Source organism: Delphinus delphis, chromosome X (genome assembly GCF_949987515.2).
Source record: "Delphinus delphis chromosome X, mDelDel1.2, whole genome shotgun sequence".
Taxonomy (NCBI): Eukaryota; Metazoa; Chordata; class Mammalia; order Artiodactyla; family Delphinidae; genus Delphinus; species Delphinus delphis.
Window position 1 is genome coordinate 41,569,675 of NC_082704.1, and position 17,392 is coordinate 41,587,066.

At 36.7% G+C, this 17,392-nt stretch overlaps 1 protein-coding gene across 1 annotated transcript in view; it reads right to left on the reverse strand.

The window, feature by feature from the left end:
* The window catches only part of CENPI (centromere protein I), a 43,790-nt gene that overhangs the window by 20,727 nt on the left and 5,671 nt on the right, over positions 1 to 17,392 (reverse strand). The window contains exons 4-9 of the mRNA XM_060002748.1: positions 16,083 to 16,201; positions 15,694 to 15,801; positions 4,715 to 4,763; positions 4,403 to 4,449; positions 534 to 623; positions 67 to 189 (exon numbers count right to left, since the gene is read on the reverse strand). Of these exons, the coding sequence (XP_059858731.1) occupies positions 67 to 189; positions 534 to 623; positions 4,403 to 4,449; positions 4,715 to 4,763; positions 15,694 to 15,801; positions 16,083 to 16,201 (536 nt within the window). The remainder of the gene's footprint in view (positions 1 to 66; positions 190 to 533; positions 624 to 4,402; positions 4,450 to 4,714; positions 4,764 to 15,693; positions 15,802 to 16,082; positions 16,202 to 17,392) is intronic.

Below are 17,392 nucleotides of genomic sequence, written 5' to 3' on the forward strand. Positions count from 1 at the left end.
CTGAATGGTTATTGTTTGAATTTAATAAAAGAATACTGCAAGTCACTTGGGGTTTTAGATACTTACTCTTTTTATAGGATGGACATTAGCTAACATCAACTTTAGAGGTTCTGGAGGAAGTCCCTGATTCCTTTGCCTCACAGCAAGTAGAGCTGTCTTCCACAGATTCTCTGAATTCTTAAAATAGATCTATAAATTTGAATGTAAAGTACACGAGAGGAGGTATCCATAAGTCGGAGCAGCATAAAACCTAAAACTCTTCATTAATTGAAAGTATATTAATTATGAAATATTTTACACCCATGCAAATCCATTTAAGTTTTTTTTTCTAATCAGGAATCTATTACATTGAATGGAATACATTGAATGGAATCAAAATGAAGTGCTAATCCCTAAAAACACTCAGAAACAGCGCCACAATATTAGATCTTAAAACAGTATGCTGTAAACATTTTAGTCCAAATCTATAAATTAACTTACTCAAAACAACATATTTCTATCTCAATATGACTTACTGCTCCTTAATCCCTTACCTTCTTCCTCATAGGCAAAGATACAGAAATCAAAGTAGGAACAAAGAATTTATATAGTGACAACAAAGCCTGGAGATGAGGCTGCATTCCCTGAAATAAAATAAGAGTTTCAATTTTCAATTCTGTGGCCAGTAAGAAAAAAAAAGTAACAATAAAATAAAAAGATTAAACATATATTCAGACCCTAATTTTATTATGTGATATAGCTATAGGAAGATGCTATAGAAAATCAAGGAATAGAAACTCAAACATTTAAATCAACTATCATAAAGCAACCCTCGCCAACTTGTCATCTTCTCTTTTGTGACCTTTTTCCATATTTTACTTCTTCCTTATATTTTCTCTCTTCTTCTCTGCCCGTGCCTTAGGCTTACCAGTCATATCTGCTAGCATGGCTTACTCTCACTGGTATAATACTCAGGACTCAAAGTTTACTCATTCTTGATTTAGACAGGAAGGTGGAAGGACAAAAAGGGAAGCCAAGAAAACAGAGCAAAGGAAATATTAATACCTTAGCATCATGATCCTTGGAAAATTCACTAGGATATCTAACAATTAGTATGCAGAAGTCAAACAGCTTGATATAACTGAAGTCTTTACAAAAACATTAATTTTATGACAGAAGTCCTTACTGCTGGATACCTGTGTTTGATATATCTGGCTATCCAGAGGAAGCATACCACTAAAATTCCAAGGAAGAAACCGAACTGTTTTATTATATTACTATTTTATTGAATCAACTACTATACAAAATAAGGAAGGCAGAAAATGGGGATTAGAAATACAGTATTCCTATTTTATAATAGCTTCCTGAAATTAAATTTATGATAACAAAACCAAAATGACCCAGGCTATCTATGCTGAAATATCTTCTGATCTCTGTACTCATTATCAATTAGCACCAGAGTGTTTGCTTTGAGTTGGAATGTTTTTGAAAGAGCAAATACTTAGGAGTGGAGAGACCTTTAGAACTTATTGTCTAGTTAACTAAACCTATCTTTATTGTTAAAAAGTTAACACTTTCTTAAAAGAAAGAGAGAGAGAGACTTCCAGTTAAACATGGCATACTGAACATACATGTTTAATTCTGGGTCCTCATAAAGCCCCACTAAAAAGTAAAGGAATGGAAAAATGCATAAAGCACAAGTTCAAAGAAAACAAGAAGGCAGACAATAGCACATGTGAGGTCTCAACAAGATTTTGGAACCTCAAATGAAGATGGACAAACAATAATCAATTTAGCAGAATAGAGAAAACGAAAGCTAAGGCAGCAACAGAAAATGCCTCAAAAGCAGCAGATTCATGCTTGAGAACTCCCAGAAAGGCTCAGAAATTTGAGGGAAATTGCACTTCTGTTTTTCAGCCCTCTTGCACCTCTGAAAAGTGGAGGTGCAAGAGGGCTGAAAAACAGAAGGACTGGTTGAAAGCCTACATAAGAAGCAGTTAGAACCCCAAATTCCTTCACTACACTGGCAAACATCAGGGTTTTACTCACTGAAGATAAAAGCTGGACTCATACAGTTTGCAGAACTGAGGGAGTGTACCAGAACCTATCCCCAATCTTTTCTACTGCTTAAGTCCCAGAGTGCTAGTAGCCAGGTTTATAGCCCTGTGGCAAGTAATTTTACATGTCAACTTTGCTGGGCCATGGGGTGCCCAAATCAAATGTTCTGGGTGTTTCTGATGAGATTAACATTTAAATGGGTGGACTCTTGAGTAAAGCAGACTACCCACCATAATGTGGGTGGGCCTCATTCAATCAGTTGAAGGCCTATACAGAACAAAAAGACTAGCTCCCCCAAGCAAGAGAGTATTCTCCACCAGACTGCCGACTGCCGATGAACTCAAACTGGAACATCAGCTCTCCTGGATCTCCAGCCTGCAGGCCCACCCTACAGATGTTGGACTTATGAGTCTCTATAATCTTGTGAGCCAATCCCTTATAAAAATCTTTCTCTATATATACACACATCCTAGTGGTTCTGTTTCTCTGGAGAAGCCTGACGAATACAACCCCTAGTCAGGAAACAGGAGAATTTTTATTTTATTTTATTTTATTTTATTTATTTATTTTTTGGCTGCGTTGGGTCTTCGTTGTTGCACATGGGCTTTCTCTAGTTGAGGCGATCAGGGGCTACTCTTTGTTGAGGTGCGCAGGCTCTAGGCACACAGGCTCAGTAGTTGTGGCACACGGGCTTAGTTGCTCCGCGGCATGGGGGACCTTCCCAGACCAGGGCTCGAACCCGTGTCCCCTGCATTGGCAGGCGGATTCTTAACCACTGCGCCACCAGGGAAGTCCCCAGGAGAATTTCTTAGGAAAAATGACACCATCATCTGGGGAATTTCCCAATGAAACATCAAGATCCTACAATGAACAAGTCCTGCTCACGTACACAAGTTTCCAATGACCATTTTAGTGCTTTATTATTAAATATGGGCAAACAATGTTTACCAGGTATTTGAGGAAAGCATCTACCATGAAAGACCAAACAAAGGGCCTTTTCCAAAGACTGCTCTCAAAGGGCCTGGTGCGTATAAGATAACAACGTGCCTGCTCCACTTCCCACCATTCATGCTTGCCACCAGAAAGACAATTTCTCTGTTCTGTGTCCATCATGATGGGAAGTTATGGGGCACGGATGGGTATAGAGGGGACACATACCTCTGCAGGTATCAAAAATTCACATACCCAATACATTTGCTTACATGGGCTGATTATGCCTGTTACCATTTTACATGTTCAGTTACATGTGAGCATGGCTATGTCTTCTAGGCTCGGTATTGCTGGATGTGATCAAAGTCACCAAAATCCAGCTTATCAAAACAATTTTATGAATGTATCTTTATAAATAGGCATTGATAATGGGGTAATTTAGTAATGTACTATATAGAATATTAATAATGAAGCCATATATTTAATGTCTGGGTTAAAAATTTTTAGACACTGTACTGAGTCATTTTTTTAACTTGAACATATACTTGTCTCAGTTAATACAAATCAACAAGATGTTATTTATGGTAAGATTTTCTTATTCCATTGAATTGTTTTGCTGTTAACATGGAAAAATGTATATCGTTTTCATAATTTCTATTAATGTGAAATAAAATTAAATTTGGACAAAAACATTATCATTACTATCCTCAGAGAGCTACGAGAATATACTGCACCCAGAGAGCCAAAATAGGAAGCTATAAAACAAGAACAATCATTGAATTGTACCAACAGGAAACCTCACAATGGAGAAGCACACATGTGCGCATGTGTTTGTATTTTTCATGAAATTTGAATGCCTCTACATAGGTTACGCAGGCTTCAACAGTTAGGCATAGGCACTACAACTTCCTATTGTTTTACACCCAAAGCTTCACAGACTTCTGTTACCTGGCAGGTATAGTGGAAATAACAATGCAAGAGAGCTGTAAGGACAAGAGATAAAAGTCAGGGAATATACTGAAGTTTAAGTATCCAGAAAAGAATGCTTTCCTAGATCACAGCCACAGAATAAATAAGCTAGTCACTTTAATAAAATAAAGTAGTCATTTTTGACTACTCCCTAACACTTATTTTCCAGCCATACCAACCCAGTTCCGTAAACGGTTTCTGCTATTTGGTATCGACCTGGCTTTGCTCATGCTGTTCCCTCTGCCAAGAGTGCCCTTCTCTTCTTTCTTGGCCTAGTTAAATTCTACTCACCATCACCACTCCTCCTTGACCCCAGTCTGATTCTGATTTTTTATTTTGTTGACTGAGCTCCCCAGGCAATTAAGTTCCTTGAAGGTAATGACGCCTTCGATTTTACATCCGCAAAGCCTAGCTCGGTACCTAGCACAAAGTACACTGGCCAGTCTTAAGTCTTTTCAGTACTCACCATTTTGGCCTGAAGATCAAGCAGTTTTCTCACACGAAATGGTTTGACTAGAAAAGGTAAAGAAAAGAATTACTAGTCTGTGGTTCAGAATAAAAAGAAACCTTGTTCAGATAGCTTCTCCTTACAACACATTAAGAATATAATTACGCTGTTCAGTTAAGCCATTAAGCAGATGCTCTTAGATAAAAGTACTAAAAAGAAATCCCACAAAACCTTGTCATAGAACTAATGCTAACAGTTAACTTTATAAAGGCCGATACAAATGCTAATTCCACAGAGTGAATGTAATACAATTGGAATGAAAATACTCACCATTTTCTTTTTTGGTAAGTAAATACAACAAATGGCAGACATAAGGGCACTGTCAAAATATAAAAAATAAAAGAAAAAAATGACAATATATCTTGAACAGAGCAACAATGCATTTTCCTCAAATGTCAATCTTATACTAAGAAAAAAGGCTTTGGGACTTCACTGAACAATAGTTTTACAAAGCTTCTCTTTTTCATACTAAATAGTAGTGATAAAAAAAACAATAGTTTTAATTGGCATCCCTTTATGCCATTTTAAAGTTATTTTTGGAATACAACGACAATGCAGACAATTTGAAAACCAGAAAAAGATTCTTCTACCTAACAAAAATTCATGTATTCCTTCTAGTAGGTCCATATTTATTAAGATACAAACTTAAAATTTTTATCCTGATTTCCCACTTAAAAGTGTTTTCCCATGTTACTTGGTCTTCAAAATGATCATTTTCAATGATCTTAATATTCCAGTGAGTGGATATACCAGAATTTAATTAATCATTTAGCCCTCAGTTTGGCAAATATCACATAATAAATTTGTTAAACTACTAAATGATTCCTTGGTTCCCTTATACCACTTCATTTTGAGCGTCCATTTGTTGAGGTTTTATTCTAGATCAGGGGTCAGCAAACTACGGTCCACCTGTTTTTGCAAATCAAGCTTTACTGGAACACAGCCGCAGTCACTCATTTATGTATTGGCCATGGCTGCTTTCTCACTACAACAGCAGAGCTGAGCAGTTGTGACACAGACTGAGTGGCCTGCAAAGCCTAAGATATTCACTATCTGGCCCTTTACAGGAAAAGTTTGCTGATACCTGTTCTAGAAGAAAACTAGAGTAGAATATCTTCAGGACCAGAGGGTGGCAGTGTTTTTCTTTCATTAAAAAAAAATGATAACCATAAAAACATAAAAAAAACCCAATAAATTAGAGTTCATTAAATTAAGAATATCTGTTTATCAGACAAGGAAATAATACTCTATTGGAGGGATGGGTAAACAACAACCTGTGGGTCAAATCCAGCCCACTGCTGGTTATTGTGAATAAAGTTTTATTGGAACACAGTCATTCATTTATGTATTTACTGTCTGTAGCTGCTTTTGCACTACACCAGCAGAGTGAGTACTTGTGACAGTATGGCACTCAAACCTAAATATTTACTACCTGGCCCTTTAAGAAAAAAATTGCCAATACCTGCTTTAAACGTTAGGAAACTGAAAAAGTAAATTATTAAATAGGACTAGAGAAGGCAACAAAAGCAAAGATTTTCTTTAAACAAACTCAAATTTAGTAGTCTTGATTCTAAACTTTGAAGTACAGCATTCCATATTGCCACTCCTTTACTTAGAAATGGGTTGATAAAGAATGAACATACTTGTAATAAGTGTGGATTTATATATAGGGTCTTCTTGTTTTTAAGGAAAGAATACATGTTATGACCAAGTCTGCCACATTGTACACAAAATATAGTAACTTTCAGTAAAAAAAAAACAAAAAACAAAAGAAACTCACTGCCTCACATCCCTAGGATATGAACCATTAGCAATACTGTTTATCATGTTGGGTATGAAATGAGTGCCACCCTAGGTCCCAGCATTCTATCTGACATTCTCCTTTAATCACATCTAGAAAGGAAAAATTCATGTGCATCTAAGACTTTACAATTGCTTTTCTGACAAATAGTTAACCACCACATCTCAGTCACTACAGAGTCAGGCGCCTGCCAAGTTGTGACTTTTAATGCTTTTAAAAGTTAGGATCCCTATTTCTTGATCTGGCTGATATTTATACAAATATGTTCGGTTTATAAAAATTAATTGAGCTGATAACTTATAAGTAATTTTGTGTATGTATACTTCAGTAAGTATTTTTTAAAAGATAGAAAAAAAGAAAAGAAAAAGAAAAAAAGCAGGCCCCCTTCCCCTCTGCCATGCTGAGCAAGAAACTCTCTAGTCAGCATCATGAAAACTACTCAAGTATATTGCAATTATTTGACAAACATTTATGAATAGCTCCTATTCATTCATTCACTCATGAAACAAGTACTTATTAAGCAGTGGATAAAACAGACAAAAAGGTCTGCTCTTATGAAGTTTACAATACTAAATACCTGGGTTATAAGAGGCTCAGTCCCTGCCTGGAAGAACTCCTAAGTATGTATCCAAAAGAATTCTAAGCAGGGACTTGTACAGGCACTTGCATGCCAACGTTTACTGCAGCATTATTCATGTTAGCCAAAAGATAGAAACAACCCAAGGGTTCATCAACAGATAATGGATAAACAAAATGTGGTATAAACATACAATGGAATACTATTCAGCCATAAAAATGAAGTTCTGACACATGCTATAACATGGATGAACTTTGAAGACACGCTAAGTGAAAGAAGCCAGACACAAAAGGACAAATACTGGATGATTCCACTTATATGAGGCACCTAGAATAGGCAAATTCATAGACAGAAAGTAGATTAGAGGTTCCCAGGGGCTGGGTGGAGGAGGAATGGGGAGTTATTGCTTACTGGCTAGAGAGTTTCTGTTTATGGTAATACAAAAGTTTTGAAAATAGATAGCAGTGATGGTTGCACAACATTATGAATGCAATTAATAACAATTAATAACACAAAAATTAATAACACTTAAAAATTTATAACCATTAATAACACTTAAAATAGTTAAAATGGTAAATTTTACATTATGGAAAAAAGATAACAGGTTAAAAGAATGAAGTACTCATACATGCTGACAACATGGCTGAATCTTGAAAGCATTATGCTAAGTAAAAGAAGCCAGTCAAAAAAGACCCCATATTAGGGACTTCCCTGGCGGTCCAGTGGTTAAGACTCCGTGCTTCCACTCTAGGGAACCTGGGTTTGATCTCTGGTTGGGGAACTAGGATCCTGCATGCTGCGCAGGGCAGCCAAAAACAAAAAGAAAAGAAAAAGAAAAAAAGACCCCATATTGTATGATTCCATTTATGTGAAATGTCCAGAATAGGCAAATCTCTAAAGACACAAAATAGATTAAGAGTTGCTTAAGAACCTCTAAATAGGAAGATGGGGGTGATAGCTAAAAGGTATGAGTTTTTTTTTAATAAAGTGAAAGAATGTCACAATAAAGCAAGTCACATGACTTTTTTGGTTTCCCAAGAGGTATGAGATTTTTGAGGTGATGAAAATGTTCTAAAACTGACTCTGTTCATGGTTGAACATATCTGTGAACATACTAAAAACCAGTGGATTTTACTTTGAGTGGACTGTATGGTATGTGAGTTACATCTCAACAAAGCTGTTTTAAAAAAGTATCCAGCGAGAAAAGAAATGACATACTACAATTAGACTGATTCGACAACAATGGAAAGGAGGTGCCAGTGCAATATTGTCAATGTCCTGAGAGAATTTCACTGTCACCCTAGAGTTCTACACACAGCAGAACCAATTTTCAAGAGCAAGGGCATAGTAAAGATATTTTTAGGCAAAGATTTTACTGAAAGAATATTCTAGAAAATGAACTCGATTGAAGGTCTGAGATGCAAAAACAAATGATGAGCAAAGATATTGGCAAATATGTGGGCAAATCTAGACAAACACCAACTGTGAAGAAAATAATGTCTACTGTATGTGTATGTGGAGGAGGATGGAGAAGAAAGAGCCAGAACTAAAAACAGATAATAGCATATAATCTGGGAGGGGTGTGATCAGAGTTAAAGCATTCTAAGGTCCTTGTATCATTCAAGATGAAGGTAAAGATATTAGTTACCTTTAGACTTTAAGAAAAAAAATTAAAAATTTAAACTGAGAACATTATAAAGTTATTAATTCATTAAAAAATAATAAACCCATTATATGCTAGATGACATATTTTATGAAAAATAACTACATTTTCCAAACAAAAGAAAAACAGTAAGAAGGATGACACTGTTTTACATTTTACACTATATATGCATGTTAAAATAGGTACAATAACAGCTAAAACAACACACACAGAATGTGTAATTTCCAACCAAGAATGGGGGAAAACCACAATCAATCCAAAATAAGAGGGATGAGGGAAAGAATCAGAAAAAAGCAGATCATTTAGAAAGCTCAAAATAAGATATTGATATTTCAATTCATTTCTACTGTATCAACAATCACTACAAAAGTAAATAAACTAATTTTCCAGGTAAAAGTGAAAATAATCAGACAGGATTTAAAAATAAAATCTAGTTATATGCTATTGAAAAGAGGCATCTAAGGGATTTCCCTGGTGGTCCAGCAGTAAAGAATCTGCCTTCCAATGCAGGGGATGCAGGTTCGATCCCTGGTTGGGGAGCTAAGATCCCACATGCCATGGGGCAACAAAGCCCACACTGTGAGCCTCAAAGAGACAGCCTGCCCGAGTGCCACAAACTACAAAGCCCATGTGCTCTGGACCCTGTGCGCCACAACTACAGAGCCCACACACCCTGGAGCCCGCGCCACAACTAAAGAGAAGCCCGCGCACCACAGCGAAGAGCCCGTGCTGCAACGAAAGATCCCACGTGCCGCAACTAAGACCTGATGCAGCCAAAAATATAAAAAGAAAATAGTTTTTTAAAAATAAATAAATAAAAGGGGCATCTAAGACATGAGGGCAAAAGAAGATTTTTCAAAAAACCAAAAGATGGTAATATACCAAGCAATATACTAGCCAATGTCAATATCAAACGAAATGACTAAAACAAAAAGCATTTCTAACAAAGGGCAACTCCATGATAAAGGTTTGATTCAGCAGGACAATATATGAAAACTATAATTGTGCATATACCTAATAATAGACTCAAAATATATAAAGTAAAATTTGACAGAACTTTAAAGGAAAACTAACAAATCTGCCTTCATAGTGGGAGATTTTCAACATACCTCCCTCTATAATTGATAAATGGGCAGCAACAACAATAAATCCATAAGGATAGAGAAAATTTCAATTCCAATAACCTTCATCCCCTCACACTACTTCACCAACTCACCCCATTGTCACTCTGAATCTTGTCATCACATTGAACCACCCCCTCCTGAAATCTTAAACTCCACTGCTACAATTTCTATTATTCCAGTTTTTAAACCCAATACATTTCCTGAATGTCACCAAGGCATCCTGAACCTCAGCTGCGTGTGCTCCCCATCTGCCGTTTTGTCTTCACCTTCTCCCTTTTCTCTCTAGACTTCCTGATCCATCGGCGGTCACTCTCTCGCCTCCTTGTCCCATCCTGGAGAAATTACCTATCACAAATTCGTGCTCCCTAAACTCATCTGGTCCTTCAGAACTGTGTCTCTAACCTCCTATTTCTATTTCCACCGAAAGCTATTTCAAAATGTATACTCTCTCGTTATAAAGCAGAAACTAACACACCATTGTAAAGTAATTATACCCCAATAAAGATGTTAATAAAAAAAAAAAAATGTATACTCTCTCCTCAAACATAATATTCTATCTTCCCATCCTCATTCTCAGCAGAAGACCTTGCCTCCTACTTAAGTGAAACTTTGAGGAAAAAAAATCACTAAAACCACTGGCCAGGAATTCCCTCAATCATCTCCCTTACTAACCCACAAACGTATTGACATCAACACCCATGTCTCTTCCTGTTGAAAACAAATTCCTATGACTTTAACCCTGATCCCCAGTCTTATTTTGCTACCTCTCCTTTATACTCACATGGAACTCTGTGGATACTATCACAGGATTTATTCACACTGTACTTATCTTCTCTCCTACTACATTTAAAGACCTTCAAGGCTCAGCCTCTTACTAGATAGCTTACCTTAGCCAAGTTATGTAACTTTTCCAAGCCTCAGTTGTCTCATCTCTAAAATGGGAATATCATTTTCCATAAATTCTGGCTCTAGTCACGTGACTCTGGGTAATTATTTGACTTCTCTGTGCCTCAGCTTCCTCATCTCTAAAATGGGGATAAAAGTGTATACCACAGGGCTTCCCTGGTGGCGCAGTGGTTGGGAGTCGCCTGCCGATGTAGGGGACGCGGGTTCGTGCCCCAGTCCGGGAGGATCCCACGTGCTGTGGAGCGGCTGGGCCCGTGAGCCATGGCCGCTGAGCCTGCGCATCCGGAGCCTGTGCTCCGCGGTGGGAGAGGCCACAACAGTGAGAGGCCTGCATACCACAAAGAAAAAAAAAAAAGTGTATACCACATAAGGCTCGCAAGAGGTTCATGTGAGTTAAAACCACTTCTTATCTAGTGTGTGTTTTACACTTACAACACATTTCAGTTTGGCCTAGCCACATTCCCAGTGCTCACTTAGTCAAATGAAGTTAGTGGCTACTATACTGGTAGCACAAGTGTAGAAAATAGTAGGTGCTCAATAAATTTTTTTTAAGAATACTGATGTAAGAAAAGAACTTTCAGACCCTCAGAACTGGGAAAAAAATATTTTACATAGTCTAACATTTCTTTCTCTACATTTTAACATCTCTGAAAACAGAACTAATCCTAAAATCCATATCATGTGATAGCTTTAATGGCAGCATTCTATTGTAATGGTTCATAAGATAATGATGCATCTTAACACTAATGGCATCTTAGAGATGATGAAATACTGTGTATATAAACTATACTAGTGCCTGGCATATAAGCCTCATATAATTTAACTATATGAGGCTTATAGTTAACTTATTCTAACTCATATTTGTATTTCTAATACTAGTTCAATGCCATTCATATTATGTGGTTAATAAATGTTCATTGAGTGAATTTCTAAAGGATGTAGCCTCAAACTTTGTACATCTAAAGCCAAACATATTATATTCCTTCCAAAACTACCTCCATTTCACAAATTCCCTTTTACGGTCAAAGGTACCATCATTCTGAGTCATGCTGCCTTAAAAACTTGGATCTTCATCTCTTGACCCTTCCCTTAATCCAATATAGGTAGCAAGTCAATTCTTCCTTTACAATTTCCCCTAAAATTTGTCCTTTCAATTTTTCATTCCCCTTAGTCTAGGATAGTGATTCTCAAACTTTTTGGTCTTGGGACTCTTTACATTCTTAAAAATTAGAGGACCCCAAAGAGCTTTTGTTTATCTGGTTTATATCTGTTGATATTTACCATATAAGAAACTAAAACTCGGAAATTTTTAAATGTTTACTAACTCATTTAAAAAATAAGCCCAGGGCTTCCCTGGTGGCGCAGTGGTTGAGAGTCCGCCTGCCGATGTAAGGGACACGGGTTCGTGCCCCGGTCCGGGAGGATCCCACGTGCCGCAGAGCGGCTGGGCCCGTGAGCCATGGCCGCTGAGCCTGCGCGTCTGGAGCCTGTGCTCCGCAGCGGGAGAGGCCACAGCGGTGAGAGGCCTGCGTACTGCAAAAAATAAAAATAAAAATAAGCCCATCACATGCTAACAATAAATGAAATATTTTATGAAAAATAACTATATTTTCCCCAAAAATGACTTAGAGTGACACAGTTTTACATTTCTACAAATTTCTTTAATGTTTCTGACTTAATAGAATACAGCTGGATTCTCTGCTTCTGCATTAAATCCGCTACAATATGTTGTTCTGATTGAAGTACATGAAGAAAAGCCAGCCTCACACAGATATGTAGTTGGAGAAGAAAGTAATATTTTAATAGCCTTTTCAGAAAATCGCGGATATTAGTCTTTGATACTTCACTAAAACTTGGTAAGTGATAGCCTCTTAGGGAACAGCTGCAATGTGGAATCTGAAATCTTATCAATGAACCGTCTTTGTACTCTGTTCCATTAAAATTCATTGATATATCTTACACTTTGGATGGCTCTTTTACCCATGCATAATTTCATAATATCATACTTGATAATTTGGAAATTAGCTATACCAAGCTTCCAAATATTGACACATTTCATTATACAATATCTAAAAATCACATTCATTAATATTGCTACCATCCTCATCAGGAAAGTCTTTAAGTATTGGGAAGCTGTCAAGTTCACAGTGGCAGATACAAATTTTCCAAACTTGTAATTTTCGCTTAAAAGCTCAAATTTTATCACTGGCAAAAAACAGTGCCAGTTGTTTTCTTTGAAATGACCAGCTCACTTTGTTCATTTTCAAGAAAACATCTGCCAAATACCCAAGTCTGAATAACCACATTTTATATGTCAGTCACTCTTTGAAGTAAAAATGGTATTCTGTGAAAAAAGCAGCTGGTTTAGCTCACAACTCAATCACACAAGTGCTTTTCCTCAGGACAACTGTTGTACTTTAGTATGCAGAAGGGATTTATTTGTACTTCCCATTTCATCAAACATAATATTAAAGATGTGTCTCACAGGTTGAAGTTTAATATAATTAATGAAGTAATTTTTACTGCTTCATTTGGGACAGTATTAAGTGAAACTAGCATTTTTGTTTTTTACTGCAGTGAAGAACACAATGACCACTAGTACAGTCTGGCCCCACTGCCCTTATTTGTGCTAAGGCGCCAGCAGTTTTATCCACCATCAGTACAAATGTCAACACAGTGAAAATAGCTAATAACATCTTGATATTGCTATAAAGATAACTTGAACCACTGAGACCTCCTGAAAGGTTCTCAGGGAGCCTCAAGGGGTCCACAGAGCGTATCTGAGAACTGCTAGTTTAGGATGTCATCATCAAGTTAGTCTCCTAATTAGTTTTCCTGACTCTAGCCTCCATCATAATTCATAATGTTTGGCACTACTAGATACAGCTTCCTACAGTGTTGCTTTCAACATGTTCTGCCCCAAGTTTTTCAGTGATTTCCCCACTGGATATAGGATAAAGTTCAAATTCCTTACCATCACATTTAAAGACCTCTACAATTTTTCCTCACCCAACTTTTTCAGCCTTACCACCCACCACTGCTTGACACCAATTGTAATTAAGTCAATCTGATCTATTTAAGATCTCTTGAAATACAATTTACACAGTTCACAACTTTGCTTGAAATATTCCTGTCATATCAAACATCAAATCTCAAATCCTACTCAACCTTCACGGCCTAGCTCAATGCCTACATACTTTATGATGCTTTTTCTAATCACTCTGGTTTACAGTGTTCTTTCCTTCCTGGGAGTATCACAGCAATTATTATCCTCGTGTTAACATATACTGTCTTTGATAATTTAACTTATACATTATTTAACTTTATCTGCTTTCCTTAGTCCCCCAACTGGATTATAAACCCCTGGAATATGGAAACTCTCTGCTAAACTTTGAATCTTCTACATTGCCTTGATCAATGCAATGAACACAGTCAATTTTTTAAAAATGAAATCAATGAATGAATTCCCTTTCCAGAAGCAAGAGGAATTCAGTTAGATGAATGGTTCACATGGTCTGTGAACTACTGATGGTCCTTGAAAGTCCTCCATGTGGACAGTAGATTGATTTCTTAGAGTTATTAACGTTTTCAATGGGAATAATTATGCTATTTTATCAAAATCAGCCCATTGGCATCTCATGAAAAGTAATCCTCTCCTCATTAATTCTGATGAGGTTTTCACAGTGTTAATCAAGAAACTGGAAACCATAAACAAGACCAAAAGACAACCCTCAGAATGGGAGAAAATATTTGCAAATGAAGCAACTGACAAAGGATTAATATCCAAAATTTACAAGCAGCTCATGAAGCTCAATAACAAAAAAACAAACAACCCAATCCAAAAATGGGCAGAAGACCTAAATAGACGTTTCTCCAAAGAAGATATACAGATTGCCAACAAACACATGAAAGAATGCTCAACATCATTAATCATTAGAGAAATGCAAATCAAAACTACAATGAGATATCATCTCACACCGGTCAGAATGGCCATCATCAAAAAATCTACAAACAATAAATGCTGGAGAGAGTGTGGAGAAAAGGAAACACTCTTGCACTGCTGATGGGAATGTGAATTGGTACAGCCACTATGGAGAACAGTATGGAGGTTCCTTAAAAAACTACAAATAGAACTACCACATGACCCAGCAATCCCACTACTGGGCATATACCCTGAGAAAACCATAATTCAAAAAGAGTCATGTACCAAAATATTCACTGCAGCTCTATTTACAATAGCCCGGAGATGGAAGCAACCTAAGTGTCCATCATCAGATGAATGGATAAAGGAGACGTGGCACATATATACAATGCAATATTACTCAGCCATAAAAAGAAACGAAATTGAGTTATTTTTAGTGAGGTGGATAGACCTAGAGTCTGTCATACAGAGTGAAGTAAATCAGAAAGAGAAAGACAAATACCGTATGCTAATACATATATATGGAATCTAAGGGGAAGAAATGTCATGAAGAACCTAGGGGTAAGACGGGAATAAAGACACAGACCTACTAGAGAATGGACTTGAGGATATGGGGAGGGGGAAGGGTAAGCTGTGACAAAGTGAGAGAGTGGCATGGACATATATACACTACCAAATGTAAAATAGATAGCTAGTGGGAAGCAGCCGCATAGCACAGGGAGATCAGCTAGGTGGTTTGTGACCACCTAGAGGAGTGGGATAGGGAGGGTGGGAGGGAGGGAGACGCAAGAGGGAAGAGATATGGGAACATATGTATATGTATAACTGATTCACTTTGTTATAAAGCAGAAACTAACACACCATTGTAAAGCAATTATACTCCAATAAAGATGTTAAAAAAAAAGAAAAAAGAAACTGTACAATAAGTGACTCAAAGGACCCTGTTGAAGTGGTTTAAAAGGGAAAAGGTGGCAATCATTGCTCTAGATCAGCAAAGAGACTCCAATGTGAACTCAATTCTATCTGTTACAATTATTTCCTTAAAAAAGATATAAAGCAAATGCATTAAAAATTTTATTTGTTAAACTGACAGGTGTAAAGATGTTTTTTATGTTACTCTTTATACTTTTCTATGTGTTTCATATATTTTAAAATAAGTAAGGAAAGTGGTGTGGCACTTTGAAGCACATATGGTGCATCGATATACAAGCGCGTACCATTTGATCGATGCATGATGCTGTCCAATTTTTACTTACCAGTGCATCATCTTGCAATGAAGCAAAAAAGAAGCCATAGAGTAAGTTAATTTGCTCCTTGTGATCAATGAAGTCAAACATTGCAACCAGCCAACGATAAAAAAGTACCTATTGAGAGACAAAATGCTTATCTTTAGAGAAATATAACTTGCAGAGAGCTTAATTTCCCCCTCAGGGCTGTTTTAGAAGCCTCTAGCACAAAGAAGGATAATAAATTTTATCTCTCAGTAAAAATTTCTGTTTGAACAGACTCCTTGCATCAAGCTACACTGTTCCAAAACTACAGGCTTTGCACAAAAGGCCACTGCCATTACTCCATAAGTGGCTCTTCCTTGCCAGCCCTTAAGTAGTTCTGAAGGACTTACCATCAAAGTGTTTAAAAAGATTACCTTGGTGCTACCAGAACACTTGCCAACACAAAGCCAAGAGACCGCCGTAACCACAGAATCTTCTGATATTAGAGTTGCTGGAATCATACACTTGAATATCCGAGTGTTTACAGCACTCCCTGGAAAGCAGACAAACTCTAAATCAAACTACATTTTGGGATCTTGACTGTTTCCTTACTATTATTAACTCTTAGTCCTAAAAAGTTCACTTCACATTGAAGGCAATAAAATAATATTCAATATCTCTTATCATCATTATAAAACATAGTTTGAAACAAAAATGTACCTTTAACTTTTAATATAAACTATAAAGCAAATTCTTTGGTTCTAATATTTTTATCTAACAAGGGAGGATGAGTACAGGATTTCTTCTTGGCATGATGAAAATGTTTGGAAATTAGATAGTGGTGATGGTTGCACAACTCTATGAATATGCTAAAAAAAAAAAAACCTGAATTGTATGCTTCAAAAGGGTGAATTTTATGGTACGTGAATTACACCTCAAAAGAAGTCTTTTACTCCTAGGAAAATTTCAAGGACTTTTTAAAATGGCGTAATAGATTCTGATTTATTTAAAGCTACTCTAAGATATCTTGCATGAGCTGCTACATTTAAGAATAAATAGATATATTTCTAGTCTCCATTCCCCCCCCAAAAGTGGGAAGGATAGCAGAATCAAACAACTATACTATTAGCTGGTAGTAATATCATTCTATATTGGTCCAATCTTTCCATCATACTCTCTTGGCTTCTATGCTATCCTCCCATCTGCTAATAGAAGTGAGTTTGCAAGTAGTTTTGTGTATACCCTATGTCAACTTCTGCTTATTAAGGCTTCAATAATTAAATATACATGTATATCATCATTTCTTTTTGTATTTAAACATTGTTTTATTCGCATTATACAGTGGTGATCACAACCATTCACTGGAAAAAACAGTGTTCTCAACTTCTCATGCAAGTAGAAGCCTCAACAATATCTTGGATACATGTGTCTTTAACCACTGTTTTACAGGTATTATAGCGTGGTAATCACATCCATTCAGTATAACACTGTTCTCAATTTCTCCCACAAGTAGCATTCTTAGAAACATACAGGTCTTTAAACGCTGTCTTACATGCATTATAGCATGGTGATCACATCCATTCACCAAGATAACACTGTTCTTAACTTCGCCTGCAAGTAGCATTCTCAGAAACATCTTATACATCTTTTCTTTTCCTACTAGTGTAGACCTCTTATTTTTTTAATAAAAACTGTATATATTTAAGATGCACAACATGATGATATGATATAATCAGCCCTCCAT